The 26,226-nt window shown below is 39.4% G+C and overlaps 1 protein-coding gene across 2 annotated transcripts in view; it reads left to right on the top strand.

Moving 5' to 3' along the window:
- uxs1 (UDP-glucuronate decarboxylase 1) overlaps positions 1-26,226 on the top strand; it is a 69,396-nt gene that overhangs the window by 31,593 nt on the left and 11,577 nt on the right. Inside the window, exons 6-11 of one of the 2 annotated variants that reach the window (XM_043691759.1) lie at positions 6,299-6,479; positions 9,184-9,288; positions 11,050-11,109; positions 14,874-14,995; positions 16,974-17,093; positions 21,943-21,981. In XM_043691759.1, the coding sequence (XP_043547694.1) occupies positions 6,299-6,479; positions 9,184-9,288; positions 11,050-11,109; positions 14,874-14,995; positions 16,974-17,093; positions 21,943-21,981 (627 nt within the window). Of the gene's footprint in view, positions 1-6,298; positions 6,480-9,183; positions 9,289-11,049; positions 11,110-14,873; positions 14,996-16,973; positions 17,094-21,942; positions 21,987-26,226 lie in introns of both variants that reach the window. The other variant, XM_043691758.1, reaches the window with a different exon arrangement.

Below are 26,226 nucleotides of genomic sequence, written 5' to 3'. Positions count from 1 at the left end.
TTTGAAAATAGTTTATTTTCTCTCAATTTTTGTCAATTTTCTAAGTTTTGTTAAAGCATGAAATTCTTATACCCAGTCGAAGTTAGTCCAGGCTGAGTTAGATAGCTTTTTTTGACAGACAAGGAAGTTGAGGGTACCAATCGGGAAGTGGAGCTGAAACACAACTGAATTAGCCATGATCTTATTTGAACGGTGGAGTAACCTCAAAAGAGCTAAATGACCAACTCCTACTCCTATGTTGTTTTCAAACTTAATGTGGTGTCCATTGTATCATGATCACTATTTCCCGTGCACCTTTTATGTTTAAATTACTGATTAACCCTGCTTTATTGCGCAATAATGAATCCAACATAGCTCAATCCATTTTGCAGATCTGATGTGCATTCAGATAGTGACTGCAGTTTAATTTTCAAATGGTACCATTTTCCAAGTGGACCTTCATCTCTGATGCACTGTTACTCCTGTTAAACTCCATGTCCTGTCCTGCCCTATTCAGCTTGCCTGCGACCACATGCAACATTTTTATGTTGCTTCTCATTTTTTTGTCTTTCAATTTCTAAACCTCGTTTTACCCAGACCCTCCTTCCACTCTGTTTTTCCCTCCTACACTCTTGCATTTGCATGCTAACTTATCATGACCTACATCACTACCATATGCTTTTGCTTTGTCCTTTCTCTTTTTAACTTTTTTGATCTCCCCTCATAAACTATCCCCTTAGCATTTCGCATAAACTTCTCTCTAAAGCCTTAGTTATATGACTTATAATGCTGGTATCAGGTGTGGTTCAAATGGAAATCATGCCAATAGTCCCTTTTATCCCCTGGTAATGATGCTAGGACCCCTTAATTACAGCTCATATCACTCAAGCCAACCCTTGAGCTATGTCTTTATCTCTGATCCTATCTACTCTATGTCACTTCACTATTCAGTCAGGTAGTAATGCAGAGGTTATTAACGTTGTGGTTCTGATTTTGTATTTAGTCTTTAGCTGTCATATTCCATGGCAGAATCTCTTTCTTAGTTGTTACTGATATCCATGCACATCCACAACTGGACTGGTCCTCCCCAGCCCAGAGAGATTATCATAACCCTGCATTCTGTGAATGAATTAGTTCTGAAAAATCCTTGGCCCTCAGGCTTCATACGCTTCGCTATAAAGAACAGTGCACCTCTTCCCCTGAAGTGGGGGTTCAATCACCAGTAATCAGACAAGACTCTAGTTTCTTTATTCACTGATTTGTTTGGTCATGTGAAAGAGGAATTGCACATATCCGAAGATGGCACACAAATTCCCATGGTTAGTTACACTTGATTACAGTTATACTTCAGCAAGTTTAAGTCACTTACATCAATCCAATTACATCGTTTATGGTCATCCAGCTGTACAGTTAGTTTTGTTACACAAATAGCATTTTTCTGGTATCACTTGAACCTCTCACTACTAACTTTGCAGAAACAGTTACTGGTTGCAACTGGTTCTAGCAACCTGATTTGTGCTATCTTCAACTTGGGTATTTTCACAGCCCTTTTAACCCCGAAACCTACTGTGTCCCCAATTATAGGTACATTGCTTTATACTTGCTCTCTCCTCTTCCCACCCCACTCCCACCTGAATGGCCCTCTGCCATTGGTCAATTTGCACAGACCCTCCTCCTGACGACAAAAGCTGGGAGAATTGTTGGGCATTTGCTGAGGCTCCTTCATTGCTACGTTCAGTGTCCTTGTCCATGCCTCACTCAGTCTCTCACACCTTACCAAAGAACAGATCACAAATACGTAGGCTCATGGCTGTGACTGTCTCCTGGAAGCCTCTGCCCTCTTTGATGTATCTGATGTTCAAACTCCATTTTAGATGGTAGTGGTGAGTGGTTTGGAAGATGTCGGACAGACACCAGAGAGTCATGTCATATGCTGCAGGATTCTGACCTGCTGTTGTAGTCACAGTATTTATATGATTAGTTCAGTTTCTGGTCAGTGGTAGCTCCCAGGATGTTAGTGGCAGATTCTGCAATGGTAATTCCAGTGAATGTCGAGGAACATTGATTAGATTCTCTTCTGTTTTAGGTGGTCATTATCTGGCAATTGTGTGCTGTTGAAGCATTTGCACACTGTTTTATTTCACTAATTAGATGTTAGATTAGAAATATCACAACTGCTGTCTGTAAGATATATGAAATATGTTAAGATGTTTAACATAATACTTGCAACTCATCAGTAGTAGATTACTGACCTGGACTAAAGGAATAAAATCTTAAAACTCTCCAACAATTACCTATCTACAACTATGATAACTTTGAGCACTCACCAGCTGGTAAATACTGAAAAAGGTTGAACATCCCCCTCCACGCTGCAGTCCCACTTGTATGAAATTCCCAAGTGAGCACTTATTCCTCATGGAGCCTAGCACTAGGATGACATTAAACAACAATCTGTAACCGTACACAGTTTATCCCATGATGATCAGCAGAGTGATGCCTTTGTTATGGGGAAAATCACCAACCTCTGAGTCAGAGTCGGGGTTCAAGGACAGAGTTTATTGTACAAGGAAATACCGGAGCTCTTGGGAGAGAGAGCGAGAGAGAGAGAGACACCAACAGCACAGTGGTCAGCTGCGAGTCTTCTCTCGACCGGGAGTACATGTCAAGATACTTTTATACATTTTTTAGTAATAGGTCAGTGATGAGGTTATTGTCTTTGTAACATGGTTTGTTTATGGTATATACTGCCGAATCATTAATAGTTTTGGTGCAGTTGTTGTCAGTTCCAGCACAGCCTTTGTTAATTTCAGCACAGTCATTGTCCGTTTCAGTGTCTGCATGGAAGTCCATTGCTGCAGTAATGAGTGCTAATCGCTTGCCCTGAGAAGGGCAATAACTACAGCCCTGGCTACTCTGTATTGAGTCTGTATCAAGCTGTTAGCATTTCTATCAAAGGTGTTGACTGGACCCAGATGCTTCGGGCAGTGTACACTACTCCTGTGTATTCTCTCCCCCACCCGCCTTAAACTAATTAACGAGGTTGTGAGTGCATTGTGCTGACATTCTGGGGTCCCTGGCAGGGTCTATATTTGCTCTGCTGTCTGTCTCCACATTGTGCTCCGGCAGCCACCTAATGTGTCAAGTGGCCAAGTGATGGGTCAGCGGCCATCTTGTGTATCTGTATGCCCAGTGTCACCCTGTCCTGTGCCATCTCCCACTTCACTTTGATAGTTGTTACAAATGCTTCAGACACTTTGCTGTATAGGGTCATAGTCTTTGCATCTCACACGTTGAGGCTCTGAACCCTCCTTCCAGCCGGGGAGAAGTTCACATAGATGGTGCAGGAGTACTGGTTTTCTTTGCTTGACCAGTTCATGTGGTGTAGGCGCAGCAGTTTTGGAGTTTTGCCAATGGAAAGCAAGTTAATAACTTTGCTAATTTCCTTCGTGGTGGGTTTAATTTCAGCTATACCTTCACAAGCGGGCTCCACAGTAGCAACACTTCATTGGAAGTTATTTTCTCCCAAGAGCACATAAGATATAGTGGTCTGCCTGTTTTTCCAGCTGTCTTTTTCAGTCAGTGAAAAACTTTCCATTTTTTGTTTAAATGGACCTATTGTCTTTACTGATGAATCTATTGCTTTCTTTTACCATATCAAACGTGACTGTAGGATTCTGTGTTGAAAGATGTCTGGATATTCTGGCAAAATTGTAACTGTACTGATTGTTACAGGATCTAGCATTTATAATATTATTTACAAAAATGTAAATAATAACATTTACACCAGACTTTATTTTGAGTATCTCTAAGTGCAGTCAGAATCCTTTTGCACGGAGCTTCCTTCTAATATGAGAGTGGATTGCTTGGGTTCAATGTCAGTTCCTTCTCAGCAATGTTTGCTTCAAACTAGAGGCTATTTATTTGTTCCTGCTTTTTTTTGTTTGGTATTTTAAATGCCTTGAGGTACACTGCAGTTACCATTTTACAACGTAGAGCCTTCTATCATTAAAAAGAATATTTTGATTTTGATGTTTTCTTACTTTCAGTCTAGATCTAGTCAGTTGAATTTGTCTGCATTCTATCCGCCTCTTAAGTATTACCTTCTGCTTATTATTTTAACTCTCTTTATCCCTAATCCCCCATGTTTATTATTCTAAGCCATTGATAATTATGCCACAGAGGTTAGCTAATATCAAGTTTGATGCTAATCTGTTTCTTTCCACTCAAATTGAAAATAGATAATAACATAGTCACTATTTTCCAAGATGTTTACATGTTAGAATTTTGTTACTGCTTTAAGCATTCTGCTGAGAATTTTTCAAATCCTTGGTACAGATTGACAAGCCACTCCCATATTCACAACATTTGTTGAGTGCTATGAGTAAATCAATTTTTACTTTGTACTTCTTCCTAACTGTTTACTATCTAAGCTAATGGCACTGTTACAATAATCGTGAGGAACATTGACACGCTGATGGACAGGGAAAATCAGGTTGGTAGCAGATCCCAAGTAAAGGAATTAATGGAATGTCTTTGGAGTAATTTGTGGTAGATCCTCTCAGGAGCAGACAATTCTGGAGTTGCATAATGAGGCAGACTTGATTAGGGAGCTCAAGGTGAAGGAACCCCTAGGTGCAGGGACCAACACATGATAGAATTCACCCTGCAGTTTGAGAGGGAGAAGCTTGAATCAGATGTAACAGCATCACAATTGAGTAAAGGCAGCTGCAAATTTGAGGGAGGACTTGGCCAGAGTTAATTGGAACAGAAGCCTAGCAGGGAAGATGATGGAGCAGCAATGACAGGAGTTTCTGGGGGTAAATTATTGATGGGCAGCATAAATTTATACCAAGGAAGAAGAAATATACTGAGGGAAGGACGAGGCAACCATAGCTAACGAGAAATCAGGAGCAGCATAAACGCAAAAGAAAAAAACATACATTGTGGTAAAGATTAGTGGGAAGCCAGTGGATTCGGAATCCTTTAAAAACCAGCAGAGGATAACTTTCCAAAAAAGTCAATAAGATGATGAAATGAGGTTAAGCTAGCTATTAATATAAGCGATTACAAGAATTATTTAGATATATAATAGGTGAGAGAAGCAAGAGTCTAAGGTTGGACCACTGGCAAATGAGGCTGGCAAAGTAGTAATGGGGAACAAAGGAATGATGGGGGAACTGAATAGGTATTTTGCATCTGCCTTCATAATGCAAAATACCTGTAGCATTCCCAAATTTCAAGAGCGTCAGGTGGCAGAGATGAATGTATTGGTGAAGAGATGGTGCTTGGGAAGCTGAAAGATCTGTAGGTGGCTAAATCACTTGGAGCGATTGGACTATACCCTAAGGTTCTGAAGGAGGTAGCTGAGGTGATTATGGAAGCATTGCTGGTGATCTTTCAGGAATTACTGGAGTCAGAGGGTTGCAAATGACTTGAAAAAGGAGACAATCCAGGAAACTACAGACCAGTGAGTCTCACATCGGTGGTTGAGAAGCTATTGGATAAATCCTTAGGGATAGGATTTAGAAAAACATGGCCTAATTTGGGGCAATCAGCATGGCTTTGTGCAGGGCAGGTCATGTCTTACTAACTTGATTGAAGTTTTCAAGGACGTGACAAAGATAATTGATGAGGGTAGAACAGTGGAGCTGTCTACATGGATTTTTTGGGCTTTCAACAAGGTCTCTCCCGTAGGCTCATGCAGAAGATTTAAGATGCAAGGGATCCACAGTGATCTGTGTGCATGAATTCAGAATTAGCTTGCCCGTAGAAGACAGAAGGTAGTTGTGGAAGGGTGTTTTTCAGGCTGGAGGTCAATGGCTAGTGGTGTTCCACAGGGAATCCTGGATGAAAACCCAGATGGGTGGGTTAGTAACTTTGCAGATGATAGAAAAATCGGTGGAGTTGTGAATAATTGTGAATGGTTGTCAAATGATACAACAGGATGGAGATCAGTTGCAGTTAGTTAGTTAGTTTTTGAGGAGTAAGGGGATCAGGGGTTACAGGGAGAAAGCAGGAGAATGGGATTAAGAAACATATTAGCCATGACCGAATGGTGGAACAGACTTGACCAGCTGAATAGCCTAATTCTGCTCCTATGTCTAATGGTCTTCTCACTAGGGCCAACAGTTGCTCATGAACCCACCTAGAAATGACCCTGTATTTTTATTGGTTTCCTTTCACTGTCTCTTCCTCTTTGAACATGCTGCATACATTTGTATCAATCTACCCTGTATCTTTTTATGTAATGGAGGCAGGGTATTGAGGGGCTAAATTGAATTGATGTGATTTGCACATTAGTTCTGTTTCCTGTTTGCAGATAACTGGAGGAGCTGGATTTGTAGGTTCTCACCTTGCTGATAAGCTTATGATGGATGGTCATGAAGTAACGGTCGTTGACAACTTTTTCACAGGCCGGAAAAGGAATGTGGAACATTGGATTGGACATGAAAACTTTGAATTAATCAATCATGATGTTGTTGAACCATTATATATTGAAGGTAAGTAATAGTTAACTTGTTATCTTTTCATATTTATGGGATTTGTACACAAAATGGCTGCCGAGATGATTGGATGTCAAGGCAGGTATTGGTCAGGACATTGGGGGGGGTAACTCTCTTACATGTCCTTAAAGTACTGACACGGGTTATTTTCTGCTAGTCTAAGAGGCTAAAGAGGTCTCGGTTTGGTGTCTTAACTGAAAATCAGGGTGTCTGACACTATAGTATTCCTTTAATGTGTCTTGTTTGTAGGGGCCAAATGTTTGTGCTTGAGGACTAGGATTTGAACTTGCAAATTTGTGACACTGTAAAATTAATACTAGCAGAACTCTGGCTTACTTACAGGAGACATTTTTGTTTACTTTATGTGGGCGGCATGGTGGCACAGTGGTTAGCACTGCTGCCTCACAGCGCCAGAGACCCAGGTTCAGTTCCCGCCTCGGGCAACTGTCTTTGTGGAGTTTGCACATTCTCCCCGTGTCTGCATGGGTTTCCTCCAGGTGCTCCGTATTCCTCCCACAGTCCCAAAAAAAATGTGCAGGTTAGGTGAATTGGCCATGCTAAATTGCCCGTCGTGTTAGGTGAAGGGGTAAATGTAGGGGAATGGGTCTGCGTGGGTTGCTCTTTGGAGGGTCGGTGTGGACTTGTTGGGCCGAAGGGCCTGTTTCCACACTGTAAGTAATCTAATCTAATAAAACACTTCATGAATTTGAGTGCCTCTATCTGCTTCACCTTCTGTGCAGCAAGAAAAACAACCAAAGTTTTCCAGTTTATTTGTGACTGAAGTCCTCTCAAGAGCCTTGACATCCTTCCCAAAGTGTAGTGCCTAGAAATAGCCATAATTTTAGCTGAACTTTGTGGTTTATAAAGGTTTAGCATAATTTCCTTGCTTTTTTTTTCCTCTTCCATATTATAAACTGGAGGATTATTAATTCCCTTTTGTCGCTTTCACAACATATCTTGTCTCCATTGAAAACTTTGTATATCCTATGTCATAGAGATGTACAGCATGGAATCAGACCCTTCGGTCCAACCCGTCCATGCCAACCAGATATCCCCAACGCAATCTAGTCCCACCTGTCAGCACCCAGCCCATATCCCTCCAAACCCTTCCTATTCATATACCCATCTAAATGCCTCTTAAAGCTTGCAATTGTACCAGCCTCCACCACTTCCTTTGATAGCTCATTCCATACACGTATCATCCTCTGTGAAAATGTTGCCTCTTAGGTCTCTTTTATATCTTTCCCCTCTCACCCTATACCTATGCCCTCTAGTTCTGGACTCCCCAACCCCAGGGAAAAGACTTTGCCTATTTATCCTATCCATGCCCCTCATAATTTTGTAAACCTCTATAAGGTCACCCCTCAGCCTCTGACGCTCCAGGGAAAACAACCCCAGCCTGTTCAGCCTCTCCCTGTAGCTAAGATCCTTTAACCCTGGCAACATCCTTGTAAATCTTTCCTGAACCTTTTCAAGTTTCACAACATCTTTCCGATAGGAAGGAGATCAGAACTGCATGCAATATTCCAACAGTGGCCTAACCAATGTCCTGTACAGCCGCAACATGACCTCCCAACTCCTGTACTTAATACTCTGACCAATAAAAGAAAGCATACCAAATGCCTTCTTCACTATCCTATCTACCTGCGACTCCACTTTCAAGGAGCTATGAAGCTGCAATCCAAGGTCTCTTTGTTCAGCAATACTCCCTAGGACCTTACCATTAAGTGTATAAGTCCTGCTAGGATTTGCTTTCCCAAAATGCAGCACCTCGCATTTATCTGAATTAAGCTCCATTGGCCAACCTGGTCCAATAAGACTTGAAAGAATAGTCATGTCCCATTCAAAGCGTTAATATTGTTTCTCTTTCCACTGATGCTTCCAGCTCTATAAGATTTCTTCAGCATTTTCTCTTTCCATATTAGTGATTGTTATTTCTGGTAAATGAATGAATGAAGTTGTTCCTAGCCTCCTGCACCCATTCCCACCAGCAGAGCTGGTCATTCTTATGACAAGACTTTAACTTGATACACTCATCTCCCTGCTCCACTGGTTTGTATTATATGAAGAGAAGGAAATCTTCACGTGCCCGAGTTATCATTCCTCACTCAAGGTTCCATCAAAGGAAAGTTTTCTTATTGTCCGTTTGCTAGGATATTTGCTAGTACAGTATTAATTTTTCTGATGGTATAGTTGTCGTCATAGCCCCAAAATAATTGGGGTAAAGTGCTTTGTGATGGAGGAGCTAAGTACATAAAGTATTTATTTCTGTAAAACCACCTACAAGGCAGTTAGGTAGAATAATCTTTATGGTATTACCAAGTATTTGTGACCCTAAATTATCAAATAAATCAAGAGAACTCTAAAATGTGGTGTTGATTCTTGAAAGCTTTAGATTTTTACACCACATTGAATGTATTTGGTTAAATGAGAATGTTACAATAAGCTTCCTGTATATTTAAGAAATGGTTAATTTCATTTATAAAGCATTATTTGATATCTTCAGCTTTTGTGCTATCGTGTTTGCCCTTGATTTTCAGTTGGTAAATTAACCAAGCAGTTCAGAGATTGGGGTTATGATTATAGAAATATCACAATCAAATGCAACAAGAGAGTAGATTATTTATAATTATCTGTAGCATTAGCAATCACTTAAGAGTTTGATATGTAATAAATCATTTTGTGTTTTGTTTGAAAACAGTGGATCAGATTTATCACCTGGCGTCACCAGCATCTCCTCCAAATTATATGTATAACCCAATCAAGACGCTGAAGACAAATACTATTGGGACATTAAACATGTTAGGTATGGCATTTGGTTTTTTCCATTATTTTTATTGTTCAAGTATTCCTGCTCATGTCCCTGTCTTTAGGCCACAGAGTTGTTGGCTGCAAAAACTCCCAGGCCTACCAGCGTGAGGCTGCCTCCACTTATCTGGCCTCTACAAGGAGCTGGGTCGTGTAATCTCACCAGTGGACCCTCTAAATTGTCCCCAGTTGGGTGCTGAAGCATGTAGTTGGCTACATACTTCAATATCCATTTGTCTTTTGCTACTGAGTCATAGAAATTAGGTGCAGGAGTAGGCAATTCAGCCATTTGAGCTTGTTTTTGCCACTCAATCTTGGCTGATCATCCAACTCTGTACTCTATTACTGCTTTCTACCCGTACTATTTGATTCCTTTAGTCTAAGAATGATATTGAACTCCTTGAAAACATCCAGTGTTTTGGCCTTAACCACTTTCTGGGGCAAAGCTCACCACTCTGAGTGAAAAAAAATTCTCTTTATCTCAGTCCTAAATGATTTACTCTGTAGTTTTTACTTTAAATCAACCTGTTCAGAAATGTTATGACACTCCTCTGGAGCAGGTGGGTCTTGAACCTAAGTTTCTGGCTCAGGGCAGAGATAGTACCACTGCACTACGAGCCATCCTTATACTGTGATACCTTGTTCTGAACTCTCTGGTCATCAGTAAAATCCCCCCACCCCCCTCCCCCCGCCATCCCTGTCTAATCCTATTAGACAATACTAGTTTGTGGAGTCCTAACCATCTAGTTTCTCTTCATGTATCAGTCCTGCCTTTCCAGGAATCAGTCTGGTAAGCTGTTGTATCACTCCCACCATAGCCAGAACATCCTCCCTCAGATAAGGAGACCAAAACTGCACACACTACTCCAGATGCAGTCTCACCAAGACTGCGAGCAATTGCAATGAACAGGGGCGGCATGGTGGCATAGTGGTTAGCACTGGTGCCTTACAGCACCAGGGACCTGGGTTCAATTCCAGCCTTGGGCAACTGTCTGTGTGGAGTTTGCACATTCTCCCCATGGCTCCGGTTTCCTCTCACAGTCCAAAGATGTGAATTGGCCATGCTAAATTGTCCATAGTGTTAGGTGCATTAATCGGAGGGAAATGGGTCTGTGTTACTTTTTGGAGGGTATGTGTTGACTTGTTGGGCCGAAGGGCCTGTTTCCACACTGTGTAGGGAATCTAATCTAATCTAATCCCTTCTCCCATACTCTAATCCTCTTGCTATGAAGGCCAACATATCACTTACTGCCTCCAGTGCCTGCTGCACCTGCATGCTTACTTTCAGCGACAGTATACAAGGACACCTAGGTCTCATTGCACCTCCCCCTTTCCAAATCCAGCTCCATTCAGATAATCTGCTTCCAAAGTAGATAACCTCTCCTTTATTTACATTATACTTCACCTGTCAGGCATTTGCCCACTCACTCAACTTGTCCAAATCTGAGCATTATACACTCTGGCAGGAAGAAGATCTGAGCAACCCAGGGCTGCCTGAAGACTGCAAGACACAAATCTTTGACAGCATGTCTTTATTTCCAACAACTTAACTTCTGTACTACTAAGTGACTGTTTAGAAATGGATCGTTTAGCCCATAATGTCCTTGGCAACTCATTGATATACCTATCCAATTGACAATGTTATGTCTTTCCTTCTGAATGGACTTACAAATTTACATTTAAAATGAAACTTGTATGAAAGATCATAATATCTCACCGTATATATGTAAAATCAAGAATTATTTTCTTTTTATTTCAGGATTAGCAAAACGTGTTGGGGCACGTCTCCTATTAGCCTCAACTTCTGAGGTTTATGGAGGTAAGGTGCAAGCTTATATTTGCTCTTTTACTACCTGCCTTCATTAAAAGGTATAGATTGCTATGGTTATGTAAAATGTGTAGCTTTTCTTCACCAAGTAATGTTGTCCTCACTGAATGAATCATGGGTGATGTTCAGTATTATCGGAATACCACAAGAGAAAAGTTCAATTATTTTGAGTTTGTACACTAATCCTAAAGAAATCAAGATACCTGTACCCTTGTCAGTGCCTCTCAGTTCCTTCATTTTACCTTGCTTTGTGCATTATAATTATTGATCAGTGGAAATCTGTTAATGGAGATTTCCTTTGTAACATCTACCTTTTCCTAACCTGAATTAAGATAGATAATTGATTGGAGCGTTCCAATTTTAGGATATGTTGAAATTAACATGTCCATCTCCTCTCCATTCACCTTTAATGCTGTTGGCATCAGCCTCCTTACGAATCAGTTTTGTGAGACATACTTTTGTCTAAAACAGTGCTGTGATTTTGGTCTTCTGATCTTAGGTTTATTATTTTTGTCAAAAATATTATGAATGCTCAAATATATCCTGCAGAACCTGTAGAAATTCTAGGACTACTGTAGTCATTTGAGATTACGTCAAAAAATTAGATTAAGAAGGCAAAGGAAACTGAAAAGAAAATTGTCAAAAGAACTATTTTACATACAAGATCATTTCCCATTATTGCATGTTAAAGTTCAGAATGAGTAAATGTCACAGGTAGACTATCTCTTTGATGGGTCTTGTACCTACTAATAATCAGAATTGTGGATATTGTTTCCCCAGTAGACACTGCTGCTGTCACTGACATCTCTTAATTCTGATTCAACCTCATTCATGTAATTTCATCTTTTTAGGCAAGTTGTTGATTTCCTTGTTTTTAGTCTTTTGTCGCCTTTCATTGGTTCTTTTTTTTTCTATTTAAATTTTCTAGTGTTTACTTAACCCTTTGTTTTGTCACCATCCTTGCTGTTATGTGGAGTATAGTTCTTGCAGTCATGATGGGCATTCCCTTCAGAATTTCTGTTCTCATATGAGGACTACATGAGAAGGTGGTGTTGTAAAACAATATGCAGATGGAGTTGTCATGGCGTAACTGAGGTTGTCCCTCTCCTCTGTCGAGGATGCATTCGCAAATGTTTTTTATCTTCTGCGGTCCAACAAACTTCAGTTGATCTGGCACTACTTTTTCAATGGCTGTGAAAATAAATGTTGCCTTGAACTTCTATGTAACCGATTTTCTGAGTAGTCAAGCTATGCATTGTTGCAAAAATCTGAAGCTTTGTTTGCTAGGTTAAATTATTTCACTTTTTCAAATGCTTTCTGTCAATACATTACGCATTTATCAGGATGTTTAAATTTTCAAGTGAGCAGGAAATCATTGTTGGATGTGTGAAGTCTTGCAGTCATCTTTCATTCACAGAGCAATCAACTTATAATTCATATGTGATGGTAGATGCCAGCTGTCTGAGAATTTTTCAAGTATTTATTTTTTGCCACTCCATGTTGCCAAAAAAATCAAGGTATCTTTTAGCTCCACCAATCTACCTGTGAAATAACTTGGCTGCCAAGAAAAAAACAAATTGGCTATAATTTGCATCAAATTGAGCCATGTGCCTCAAGGATTACAATGGGTCTAATTAATGGCTAATTGAAATAAAGATTCTGGTACTTGAGCAAAACTGAGCTTGACCTGTTGTACAACCCCTCCCAAAATTTTTCCAAATGCTTAATATTACACAGCTTTACCAATATCCCATCCGATGAAGGAAAGCATGCCAAGTGCACTCTTGACCACTCCATTGACATGCGTTGCCACCTTCAGGGAACAATGTACCTGAATATCCAGATCTCTCTCTACTCAATTTTCCATTTAATGTGTAGTTCACTCTTAATTGGATTTTCCAAACACATCACCTTGCATTTACCTGGAATGAAGTCCATCTGCCATTTCTGTGCCCAACTCTCCAATCTATCTATATTCTGCTTCATTCTCTGACAGTCCGCTTCACTATCTGCTGCTCCACCAATCTTAGTGTCATTCGCAAACGTGCTAATTAGGCCACCTATACCTTCCTCCAAGACTGTACAGGACATTGGTTAGGCCACTGTTGGAATATTGCATGCAATTCTGGTCTACTTCCTAACGGAAAGGTGTTGTGAAACTTGAAAGGGTCCAGAAAAGATTTACAAGGATGTTGCCCAGGATTGGAGGATTTGAGTTATAGGGAGAGGCTGAACAGGGTGGGGTGTTGGAGGTTGAGGGGTGACCTTATAGAGATTTACAAAATTGAGGGGCATGGATAGGATAAGTATACCAAGTTTTTTTTCCCTGGGGTCAGGAAGTCCAGAACTAGAGGGCATAGGTTTACGGTGAGAGGGGAAAGATATAAAAGAGACGTAAAGGGCAATGTTTTCACAGAGGATGGTACTGTGTGGAATGAGTTGCCAGAGGAAGTGGTGGAGGCTGGTGCAATTGCAACGTTTAAATGGCATTTGGATGGGTATATGAACAGAAAGGGTTTGGAGGGATATGGGCCAGGTGCTGGCAGGTGGGACTAGATTGGTTGGAGATATCTGGTCGGCATGGATGGGTTGGACCGAAGGGTCTATTTCAATGCTGTACATCTCTATGACTCAGTAGAGTCACCATGCAAATGGCAGGAGAAAGGTTGTTTCTGAACAGAGCAGTAAAAATGAATCATACTCATTCCAGATTAAGTGATTCAGCAAGGAATATATTCACTGCTATTTATTATTTGGCCTCCTCTGCAATCCATTCGTCAGACGTCTGCCCAAATAAAAAGTGAACTCTGGCAGCATAGTGGAAATGATACAGATTTGCCCTAAATTAGGTTCCTCCCTGATGCTTGACTTTAATGGCTATAAGTCGGGGGGTGTATCCTTCTTTCTATACTAGACATCCTTTAGATGCTAATCCTAACCAAATAAGTTAATGGCAAGATTACTGATGGATATCACTGATGTTCTGGGCAGAGATACTTTTTAATTTCTACTGAATCAAAGATGGCTATGCAGCACCTGGCATTATCTTTGTTCTAACTATGGCTAATGATTGGCTTTTGTCATTCCGGTCAGTATTTTGCTCATTTTAATTTCTTTCCTTGCTTCTTCTAATCTTCCATTCTCAAAGTTTAAACCGAATTCTTCTTTGTTATTCTATTTCTGCTGATGACATCAGCAGAAATAGAATAACAAAGAAGAATTCTTTTAATGAAATTGGATTGTGAGGTCGTGTTCGGGATATTGCAGATTCATTTAGAATACAATATAAAGGGAAATTTAGTGATTACCAGAGAAAATAATGCTAGCATTCTTGTAACAAATGTCTTTCCACTATGTGATTTGATGTGACAGTATAGTCTGTTAAGTTAATGAACCACAAAGTGCCCGTGTGTGAAAGGAGCAGGATAAATATAATAAATGCAATGCTTTGTGCATGACCATGCTGACTGATTTTGCATTCTGGTTGAATTATATCAAGTTAATTTATTTGAGTGTTGTGAATAGCTTCATTACTTGGGTACATGCCTGTGCTGTAAGTCAGATGTAAAGTTACCATTGTCCCTATTGCCAAACAGGATAGCATCTTGCACTTTCTTGATACTGTTAGTATCATTCACAAGACCTTGGACCGAGTGGATAGCTGCTTGCTAAACAGAGGTTTCAACAGTTGTTATAGGGTTTTATAGTTATTTATTGTACTATTTTTAATTGTTACTTTTTAAATATTGCTAAAGATCCAGAGGTTCACCCACAACGTGAAGATTACTGGGGCCATGTTAATCCTATTGGTCCGAGAGCCTGCTACGATGAGGGTAAAAGAGTAGCTGAAACTATGTGTTATGCCTACATGAAGCAGGTTAGTCATACTTCAACGGTACATTTAGCTAACAAACTGGGTTAAAAACATATTCTTCAAAATTTTCACCTCTGGACAGTATGTTTTAATAACAATAATATTTTAAATAAATAAGCATGCATCGTTTTGAGAACTTGAGCATCATTCTTTCATATAATGCAAGAATTTAGCCTTACTTAATATAAACCTGTGCCAGGTATTCATTCTTTGACTTCTCTACATTATGTAGAAAGCTGTGTTATTTTAACTGTAACACTTTTAATTGCATTTTTACAGAAGTTTAAGTATAAATGACTAAACATTAATCATGGAAAGCATCTACAAACATTTTTGTAATTTGTTGTGTAATGCTGTACAATACAGCTTTTGAAAAGTATTCTTGAAGATAGGTTCACCTTCACTTTAGAACTTTATAAAAATGTCACTATTAAAAAGAAGCAGGCAAAATCGCTCCCTTTCTTGCTTTGCTCATTGAGAAATCTCCCAGATGGTTATAATACTACTATCTGTTACAGGCATGTATTCATGAACAACATACTTGTAGGATTCCAACAGTAGTTCATGATACAAGATTAGCCTTATTGACAGCTTTATAAGGAGAAAGTGAGGTCTGCAGATGCTGGAGATCAAAGTCTTGCTGTGCTCATTGAGAAATCTCCCAGATGGTTATAATACTACTATCTGTTACAGGCATGTATTCATGAACAACATACTTGTAGAATTCCAACAGTAGTTCATGATACAAGATTAGCCTTATTGACAGCTTTATAAGTAGGGCCTGAGCCATTTTCTCAATGTGGAAACTTGAGAGGGTACACTCAAATCCATCCTGTGCAGTATTGGCTACCCTGATCAGATCATTTTTAGCAGTATATTGTGCAACTCATGAAGGCGCTTAAAGCTGCCACTTCCAGTCTTTGTCTCTCTCTGATTACCCTGGAAAAGTAAGGCATCTCAACACTATTAGCAACAGATCAAGCAAACTGTTTGATACTGCTGTTGTGCAGTAGAAGCACAAACAGTGCTTGCCATGAACAGGATGCAAACTGGGTACCCAGCACTGATGATGTCGCCTAGCCAGGGGACGAAACGTTTGCAACAAAAACTTCCAGCTCGGCGAACAGAACCACATCAACTTGCTATAATGGAACTACCACTCACCAGTTCATTTGTCATGGCAATGCCTTGACTAATCAAAATAAACTTGGCTGTTAACGATTTGTCGTCATTTAACTAGTGTATTCTCTATGGCAGTATCTATACTCAGAGTATGCTTGTCAACCAATCATCTCACGCTTCTCATACATATAAGATATTTCCTTTTAATATTGTTCTTGCGAATCTTTCGATGATTGCAAGACAAAAAACTTAGACAAAATTCTTTATTCAGTAATATAAAGTTTTTTTTTATGCTTGATGTGAATGAGCTGCTATGAAGTTTTAAGCATTGAAGTCTTGCTCCTTGTCTACTAGAGAGAACTCATTGCCTTTTTCTGTATAAAAGCCATCTTTTGGTCAAACAGAATTGTCAAACTCTCTTGCTTCAGAAATCATGAATATGATTACTGATTGTGCAGTAAATTTGAATAATTTTACTAATATTCCGATTGGTAGTTTGTCCTTGCTATTAACATTGGTCTTTGAAGATTGGAGTATTAATCTTCAGAATACTTCAGATTAATTGTCTAATTATTTCACACTGACTATAGTCTTTCTAGTTATTGTTGTACAGTGTCCTTCAGCTCCTTCATGACTTTTACAGATATGTCCTCTGGCAATTCATGCTATTTTGTATGTTATTTCTGCAATTAGCAGCTGTGTTAGTTGGGGTCCAACTTATGAAGTCATTGCTAAATTAGTTGATAGCTGACGTGGATTTAATGAATTTTGCTCAATCCATACATTATACTTTTAAAATCAATGTATTATTCAGGACATAAGAGAAAAGGACATAATCTTCTATGTCTGTTTATTACAGGAAGGAGTAGAAGTTCGAGTTGCAAGAATATTCAATACATTTGGTCCTCGAATGCATATGAATGATGGCAGAGTAGTGAGTAACTTTATTCTGCAGGCTCTCCAGGGAGAAAGCCTAACAGTGAGTACAAGTTGTCAATATTTTTTATCCTGCACATTTAAAAGTATTTTAAAAATGCATTGAACTTTGCACTTGCACTTTAGAGTGTTATCTGAATGACTTATTATAGTTCTTTTCCAGGTATCTGTTATTTTCCATAGTATAAAGATGTATAAAAGGTATTAGGTTTCCTCTTGATTTTTTGAGTTCAGATTAGATCTGAACGTTTTTTTTGGTTGATGGTTAGTAACTTGGTTTAACACTCCTGTCAAAATTAAATTACTGACCACTCCTAACAATATGAGCAGTTTATTGATGCTGTGTAATTAAGAGGAATAGACATGCATGATTAATGTTTGAGCATTAGTAATAAATCCTTTTGGGGAAATCAGAACCTTTCAGGATATAATTCTAACAGGTCTCTTGCAAGATTTAGAGTACTTAGAATGATCTACTGAAAACTTTCATTTTACTTAAATGAGTACTATTTGGCCAATCCTTTGAACAAAGGAATCCTAGAATTTATTTTCCAATTTAAAAAGTCCCTTCAGAACAAAAAGCCATTTTGCTGCACTGCCACAATAACATGTTGAATAATCCAGTTTGCTGAAAGTTCTGCCCACTCAAAAATAAACACACCTTTCTCCCACTTGCTGTTTAGGTGGCCACCTCTTTTTCAGCCCTCTGTCACCTGCACCTTCCAGACAAGGGAAGTTAAATTTGATACTGTGGGCATAGGTGCCAACTCACGTGCAGCACTGGGGGAGCAGGACTGAGGCACCATCAGACCTGGCGGGTAAGTGTCATTGGCAACTTTCCCCACTCCCTCTCTTTTCTCTGATTTCCCAACATGGTGCTGATGTCAGTTTCACAGCACTGATGGCCCAGGATACTGGGCTAGATCAAGACAAAAACTGTGCACATGGTTAGCTTCAACCCAATTCTGTTTTCTATGTAAAGCAAACTCATCCCCACAGCTGAGGCCAAGTCTCAGTCAGCTGTGGAATAATGCTGAGGCAAGAGCATAATAGGCTACAATCAATAGTGAGAGACCTGCTAATAATTGCTCAGATTACATATGCCTTCAACATTTCAGTAGCTATTGTGGGAATGCCAATGGAGAAAGTAATGCTTCTGTTTGCTAGTCTTCTGTTAATATGATAATTCAATTAGACAGATATTGGGGGAAAAATTACTGTTAAATTGCTCTGACATGTTTTAACCAAATTATTGTGATGTAGTTTTTGTTCAAAATTATCATTGGATTCTCAGAACATGAGTGTCATTGGGAAAACTCCTTAAGTAGGCATTTATTTTTAAGTACTCTTGGGATAGAAGCAACTCATTCCATCCATGTGTTCCTGAACTTTGCACAAACTACTTAAACTTCTGAAGCATTAGGTGAGGAGTGCCAGAACATTGACTAGTAAATCTTTATTCCAAGGCAAACGTATCCTCTCTCAGAAACAGAACCTCAATTGCACTCTAGGGGTAGTTTCAATAAAGCTCTCTACAACTGCAGTAAGTTTTCTTCACTGTTTCACTAAAGGACAATGTACCAATGTACATTCCCAATTGCTTGCTGTATCTACATGTTAACCTCCTATCCTTAAGTACAAGGACATCCAAATAAATCTGAACACCATCATTTAATACTTTGTCACTATTTGGTACTGGATAATTATTTGGCTCTAGTCAGAGCTAAAGAACACACAAACTTGTCACTTACTGCAGCCCAGCAGGGTGGTTTTATTCTGTAGATGTGCACTCTGTTAAAGCAGGAAGCAACTCTGAAGAAGCCCACAAACCAGCGCAACTCATTAGTGGTCACGTGACACATCTCTTAAAGGGGCTCTATCCCAATGAAATATAATATGCCACACTTTAAACCAGTAGAAGAAAAATATTTTAAACAGTTTAAAAACCTCACATTTCCCTGATTTGTACTGTAGCAGCTACTTTTCTATCAACTCACTTAATCTATTTGCTGATTCTCTGCCATTAAAGTTGTGCAGTTTTGCTAAATGTGTTATTCGGACTAGAAATCTCGTGTTGTAAGTATCATTATGATACTGTTTACAATAGTACATCACTGTATCTCATCCGATTGCCATCATTTTGGTACAACCTCTCCCCTCTTGGTGCCATATCACTGCTGGAGATCAGCAGAAGGGACCCCTGCAGCTACCAGGCCAAAGACCATCTGCTGGAGCCATGACCCATGTGACAGTATTTACCCCCATTGCCCACAGAACCTACTTGGATCAGAGGGAGCCAGACATGTCTGGACACAAGACACAGCAACATTTTCCCCCTTGCTCTAGCTTGCAGGGTGGCAGCTACATCCTCTTCAGGCCTGAAGAATGGTGTGCTGACCAAGCTCTGAAGCCTCTCTCATCCTGCAGGACACTGGCAGGACTGAATTTGGCATCCTCCCTGATCCCTGAATTCCGGACAGGACTGTGCTTAGTAATGCCCTCTGCCCCACAGCAGTGAGCAAAATGGAGAGACACCAACAAGCAGTGGCCCTAGCAGACTCTACGGCAGCCAGCAAGGAGGAATGCTACAGACAACCAAAAAAGCTCCCCAAGGCAGCAGTCACAATACAGCCAAGAGCAAGTGAAGAACCCAGCAAGTGATCTGGTGCAAGGGGCCCTTGATTCAGATCGCAGGTAGCAACTCCCCTAGCTCTGCAGTTTGTGTTGACAGTAGGAGGTATTGTAAATAAAATAGTTTACTTTTATATAGGTATTTTTAAGTTTTGTTTCAAGTTTTTTATCAATGTAGGAATGAAGTAACTTAAAATAGTGTTTTTCAACTTGGGAGGTGCAGGTATAATTTTCTCTGTTAAGGAATGCCTTATGAATGTAACTTCAGTTTTCACGTTAATTCCTCTGAGACTCTATGCTTCATTTAAGGCCCTTTCACATAAAATTGGAATTTTCAGGACCTCTGCAAAGCTTGACCTTGCACTTTATATTTGCAATTCCTGTCAGTGTGAACAGAGAAAGATTTGAACAGAGAAAGATTTAAACAGAAAAGCCTGAAAGAACAAGTGGCTGTATGGTGCTTACTGATTGGGTGGTATGGTGGATCAGTGATTAACACTGCTGCCTCTCAGCAACAGGGACCTGGATTAGAGTCCAGCATCAGGCAACTGTCTGTGTGGAGTTTGCACATTCTGTTCATGCAAGTGTAGATTTCCTCCAGGTGCTTCGATTTTCCCCTCAAAGTCCAAAGTTGTGCCGGTAAGGTGAATTGGCCATGCTAAATTGTCCCTAGTGACCAGGGATATTCAAGGTAGGTGGATTATCCATAGGAAATGCAGGGTTACAGGGGTGAATAAGGGGCATCGGTCTGGGTGGGATAGTCTTCAGAAGATCAGCGTGGACTCGATGGGCCAAATAGCCTGTTTCCACACTGTAGGGATTCTGTGATTACTGAGGCAGATGAATGAAATACTCATTTTTGTAGATGGACAGGGAAACAACATCAAATAGCTTAGCTTATTAACTTTCATTCCCAATGAAGGGCTTATGCCCAAAACGTCGACTCTCCTGCTCCTCGCTGCCTTACCTGCTGTGCTTTTCCAGTGCCACGTTTTTTGACACTTATCAACTTTTTGACCATCTATCTTCACAGTGTTTATTTATTAACTTGCTTTAAAATTTAGTTGTTTATAGGTAATTGTTTCAAATCCTGTCTGTTCAAAAATGTTGGTTAAGAAAGTACCAAATGTTACCAGTTGGAATTGCTGGCCTGTTCACTTCTCGTAGGCTCTGTGGGACTGGAGTGTTGAATCATCCTTTCAGGCAATATAAATTAATTTAGAATTAATGATATGCGCAGTGAAATTCCATGGAAAGAGCCATGTCTTCTGGATGCTGCTCATGCATTTCATTAGGCCTCTGCTGTTCACATCTTGAAAATAATATAAGGCAAGTTGATAGCCATCATCAAATATGCTGACTGTGTCAAAATACATAGTCTGGTGAATACAAAAGGAAAGGTCATTTTGATCCTTGACAACGTTGAAGGGCCGAACAGAATGCTCCATGCAAATTAAGGTACCTTGAGTTTGAGACATGGAAAATACTACAGATGCTGGAAAGCTAAAATAAAAGCAGAAACTACCAGAGAAACTCATCGGGTCTGGCAGTATCTGTGGAGAGACACAGTTTGTATTATGCGATTTGTGCTAATCTAGTGCCATCTGCAAATCTTGGTTGACAATTTTCTGTTCCTTCATTAGACCTATTAATAAGTGTGATAATTAAAGGTACAGGTACCTGAAGAGCTCCACTTGTTAAATTCTGCAAATTTGAGCACATAGTGCAGATAAAAGATAATCACCAGCATCACCACCATTCTACCCTCCATCCCCATCAAACAATTTATAATTCAAATCAGTGTACAATTCAGGCAATCTCCTTTTTATATTCATTCCCTTTTTGGCATTCATTAAGATTAATCAGAAATGAGAGGCTATTGTTATGAAAGAATACAATTCCAACACCTCTTTTGTCAGAATTTGTTTAAATTTTCCACTTTCTTTTGACACAAGGTGCTTTCCCTAGTTCTCAACTCCTGTACCAGGTGTATGTAGTCCTGGATCTAATCTGTGATCTTCAAGACTTCTTAATCAAGTACCTCTCATCCTCCTCCCTTCCAGAGAAGGAAGGAGACATGTTTCCTGTGTTTCTAAGTTTTCATGTAAAGTACTTAGCTATTATTGTTCCAAGGTTATTTTTGTATAATAGTGCAGTAGCATAATTTCTAAAGTGTTATTAACTGGTAAAATACGTTAAGGTCACAGTACTTCACAACTTTTGGTTGCATTTTTAAATTAACTTTTTTTCTGTCTTCTCAGGTTTATGGTTCAGGATCACAGACTAGGTCTTTCCAATATGTAAGGTGAGATGCTAGACATTTTCTATACATGCAATTATGTGTATGTTCTGTTGTCATGTTGAAATTTATTTTGTGAACTATTTGTGAGTATTTAAAATTCTAATGGAGATGTTGGCAAGGAATCCAGATCAATTGAGTTAAGAAGGTCTTGAGGAGCCAGGTAAATAAATAGATCCAGGCAGTGGGAAGAGTGGGCAAATGTGCAAAGATTAAAATGATTAACTTGTAAGAATTTGGGAAGAGAGGAAATGTGTTATGATCCCAGTTGATTTTGTTGCTGGAAAAATCAGATCTCTGATTGCAATCTGACTTGATGACAATTTTTTGTTCTTGGTTTAAACTAGGTGTGTTTACTGAATCTCAAGCACACAATGCAGTAACTTTGGTTCAGTAACAAAGCAAGTTTGTTATGCAAAAGAAATGAAGATAAATAAAACAAACTGTTTACATTTAATGCAAGTTTATTGATTTTGAAATGCAATGGTAAAATGCAATCTCATTAATCCCTTACAGTACTCCTACCTGAGAGAATTCCCTTCTCTATCATATCTTTATGGCCTAATTTAACTTCTATCAATTCCCTGGCTAAATTCTGCAAATTTGAGCACACAATCCTTTATCTGCACTGCCACCAGCACCACCTGTCTTCCACCTCCCATTCTGCCCCTGTCCACACCAAACAATTTGCAATTCAAATCTATGTACAATTCATGTGAAACATTTCAATTTCATGACATTTTCCCCCCCTCTACCCACTGCCTGGATCTAATTATTTACCCAGTTCTTCAAGGCTGCTTTAACCCAATATCAGATTTGGTCTGGATTCCTGATCAGTTTCATATCTTTGAGCATTCATACAACTGAACATAGACTTTCTCAGCTTCAAATAACCTCTTCAGAATTTTAACCAAACATTTCTGGTCTGGAGATTTCAAACTAAACTCCATTCACTGAGGTAACCTATTTGTTAACAGTTCTAAGCTATCTTTTTTCTTCAGGAGTAACTGTTTTACATAGCTAGTTTCAACCAGGACTTCTGCAAAGCTCGAACCAAAAGGGCTTTTCAAGCAATGAGTGTTTACCCAAGTCCTAAAACAACATCATTCCAATCCTTCTAACTGAAGGCTAATACGTTACACTGTTTACTTTGTTTCATAAGAAAAACTCCCAATGTGAACAGATTTCCATTAGCCTTCCACAATCCTTACAAACCAAGGCTTCACAAGGCCTCCCAAGTTAACCATCAAAGCCTTCCATAGACTGAAATCTGCACACCACTAATTCTTGTTCTAAAACAAAAGATATTAATATATATATAAATCCCGCACATTGCATCGCAAAATATAAAGACTGGAAAAAAAAAAGAGAAGGCAAGATAATTCCTCAATATTCTGTCAAGGGAGGGTTTTGGGAGTGGATAAGTACGGTTCATTAAGTGAAAACATTTATCCGCATTTCCATATTTTTGGCCATTCATTTGTGCATGCTGAATATAAGGAATGTGAGAACAAATAGTTGTCCCTGAGCTTAGTTTTACTCTACAAAGAGTTTCAGTCCTGATACTAATGCTAGCCCAACAACAGCCTATTGTTTTTCAGGAGCACTAGCAGCAGAGAATTAATTCTCCTGCAATCACAGGTTCTCAGCTGAAATTGAGGAACAAGTGATATTAACAATCTAGCACATAACCAGTTGTAATCTCTGGTGTCAACAGCACTAGGGAAGAGTGTTTGCTGGTTTTATTTTATGCAGGGGACGCTTTGACCTTAGCTACTTATCACTGTACTTTGATTGCTCTGCTGTCTTAAAGACTGCTGAAATTACTTAGGGTTCACGTGAGGCTAGTATTTAAAATTGGTGCTTCCATTTTCGACTCTAATGCAAAAGCAAAGTGCAAAAGATGTTGGAAATCTTAAACGAAAGTAGAAGATTCTGGTACTGTTCAGATCTGCATCTTTGAAAAGAGAAGTATTAATGTTTTGATGACTTTTCAATGAGTTCTAATGAAAGTCAGAATTAATAGCATTATCCATCTGGAGCGCATATTGTTTATATAATTTTCCAGGATGCATACATTTCACTTGAGAAACTGATTAAACTTATTCTTTAGCTGCTGATATCTTATGGATAGTAGTTTTCCTTCGATTTAATTTAAGGGATAAATTTCAAAACCTTTTAAAGAGTTAAAATAGTTATTCTGCAATTCAAAAAATATCTGATTTGGGGAGAAAACCAAGCATTTTCTAATTAGCAGGACTTATACACTTAATGGTAAGGGCCTAGGGAGTGTTGCTGAACAAAGAGACTTTGAAGTGCTGGTTCATAGCTCCTTGAAAGTGGAGTCACAGGTAGATAGGATAGTGAAGAAGGTGTTTGGTATGTTTTCTTTTATTGGTCAGAGTATTGAGTACAGGAGTTGGGAGGTCATGTTGTGGCTGTACAGGACATCGGTTAGGCCACTGTTGGAATATTGTGTGCACTTCTGGTCTCCTTCCTATCGGAAAGGTGTTGTGAAACTTGAAAGGGTTCAGAAAAGATTTACAAGGATGTTGCCAGGTTTGGAGGATTTGAGCTTTAGGGAGATGCTGAACAGGCTGGGGCTGTTTTCCCTGGTGGCTGAGGAGCAACCTTAAAGAAGTTTACAAAATCATGAGGGGCATGGATAGGGTAAATAGGCAGTCTTTCCCTGGGGTCGGAGTCCAGAACTAGAGGGCATAGGTTTAGGGTGAGAGGGGAAAGATATAAAAGAGACCTAGGGGGCAACTTTTTTTACAGAGGATGGTACGGGTATGGAATGAGCTGTCAGAGGATGTGATGGAGGCTGGTACAATTGCAACATTTAAGAGGCATCTGGATGGGTATATGAATTGGAAGGGTTTGGAGGGATATGGGCAAGGTGCTGGCAGGTGGGACTAGATTGGGTTGGGATATCTGGTCGGCATGGACGAGTTGGACCGAAGGATCTGTTTCCGTGCTGTACATCTCTAGACTCTGAGATGTAGAATAGGTTGAAATCAAGAATTGTAAGATGTATTAAGGGGAGAAGAAAACCGTGCGTAGCGCTGGGGTTAGAAATGATATTGAAGCAGCAGTGTTAACATTAGCAAGTAGATGATTCAGGAGAAAGTACTAGACATGATGACGTTTTATTTCTGGGTGAATAGGATCAGACTGCAGTCAAAGCAGCCAACCCAGAAACACATTCAGTGGCAGTTACAAGGGGTGCTGGTTATCAAAGATAAAAACATTCTCCTTATTGTTCTGGGGATTTATCCCCGTTATAATGGAAGAAGTAAGGCATTCTACCCCTACAGCCCCTCACACTCCATGCCCCTCAAGAAGCAATGCCAAACTATGCCTATTCACCAATTATATACCACACAGGACCACTGAAGCCTATAGTGACAACAGGCTGTTTTTATAAAAAACTTTTGAAACATCCAATCATTCATTATTAATTTACCACTTTCTTTAGAAAAAATCCTTTTGATATAGGCCAATAAAAGTGTCAATCAACCAGACCATAATAGTATCAATAGAGAAACTGCAAGCACTTGAAACCCCTATCTTGTGTAAATAAATATTGTGAATTTGCAAAAGAAAACACTGTCAAAGTTGACAATCAAAGTTTTCCTTGGGACTCACTGGGTTCAATAGTTTTAATGTATGTCTAGGCTTTCAGCCAGAAATACAAAAGTATGTTTGTTCAGACATGAGTTTCTGTAACTGAGCAGGCACTAATATCGTAGATTTAATCCTAAAATATTGTACATTGTTATATTGTGCTAAACTTAAAGGCTTAACATTAAGACCCCTATCACAGTGCCGCCCACTTGCCTGTATTGCCTATAAATATTTGAACAATTTTTTTAGTCACATTAGTTCGAGGATCATATAGACAATGAGGAGGAGTGGGCCATTCAGTGTCTTGAGTCTGCTTTGCCAATCTGTAGGATCACAGCTGATCTGATTGTAACCTCAAATCCTATTCCTGTCCATTGCTGATAACCTTTCACCCCCTTGCTTAACTCGAATCTATCTAGCTCTGCCTTAAAAATATTGAGGAATTCTGTTTCCATCACCTTTTCAGGAAGACCATGCCAAATGCTCATGACCCTCTGAATAAAATGTTTCAACTAATTTCAGTTGTAAATGGCTGATCGCTGATTTTGAAACGGCGACCAGTAGCTATGGGTTCTCCTATAAAAATAAAACAGGAAATATCTTCTTCACATCTATATTG

Source organism: Chiloscyllium plagiosum, chromosome 6, assembly GCF_004010195.1.
Source record: "Chiloscyllium plagiosum isolate BGI_BamShark_2017 chromosome 6, ASM401019v2, whole genome shotgun sequence".
Taxonomy (NCBI): domain Eukaryota; kingdom Metazoa; phylum Chordata; class Chondrichthyes; order Orectolobiformes; family Hemiscylliidae; genus Chiloscyllium; species Chiloscyllium plagiosum.
The sequence above is the reverse complement of the archived record's forward strand: the minus strand, read 5'-3'. Positions and strand labels throughout refer to the sequence as shown.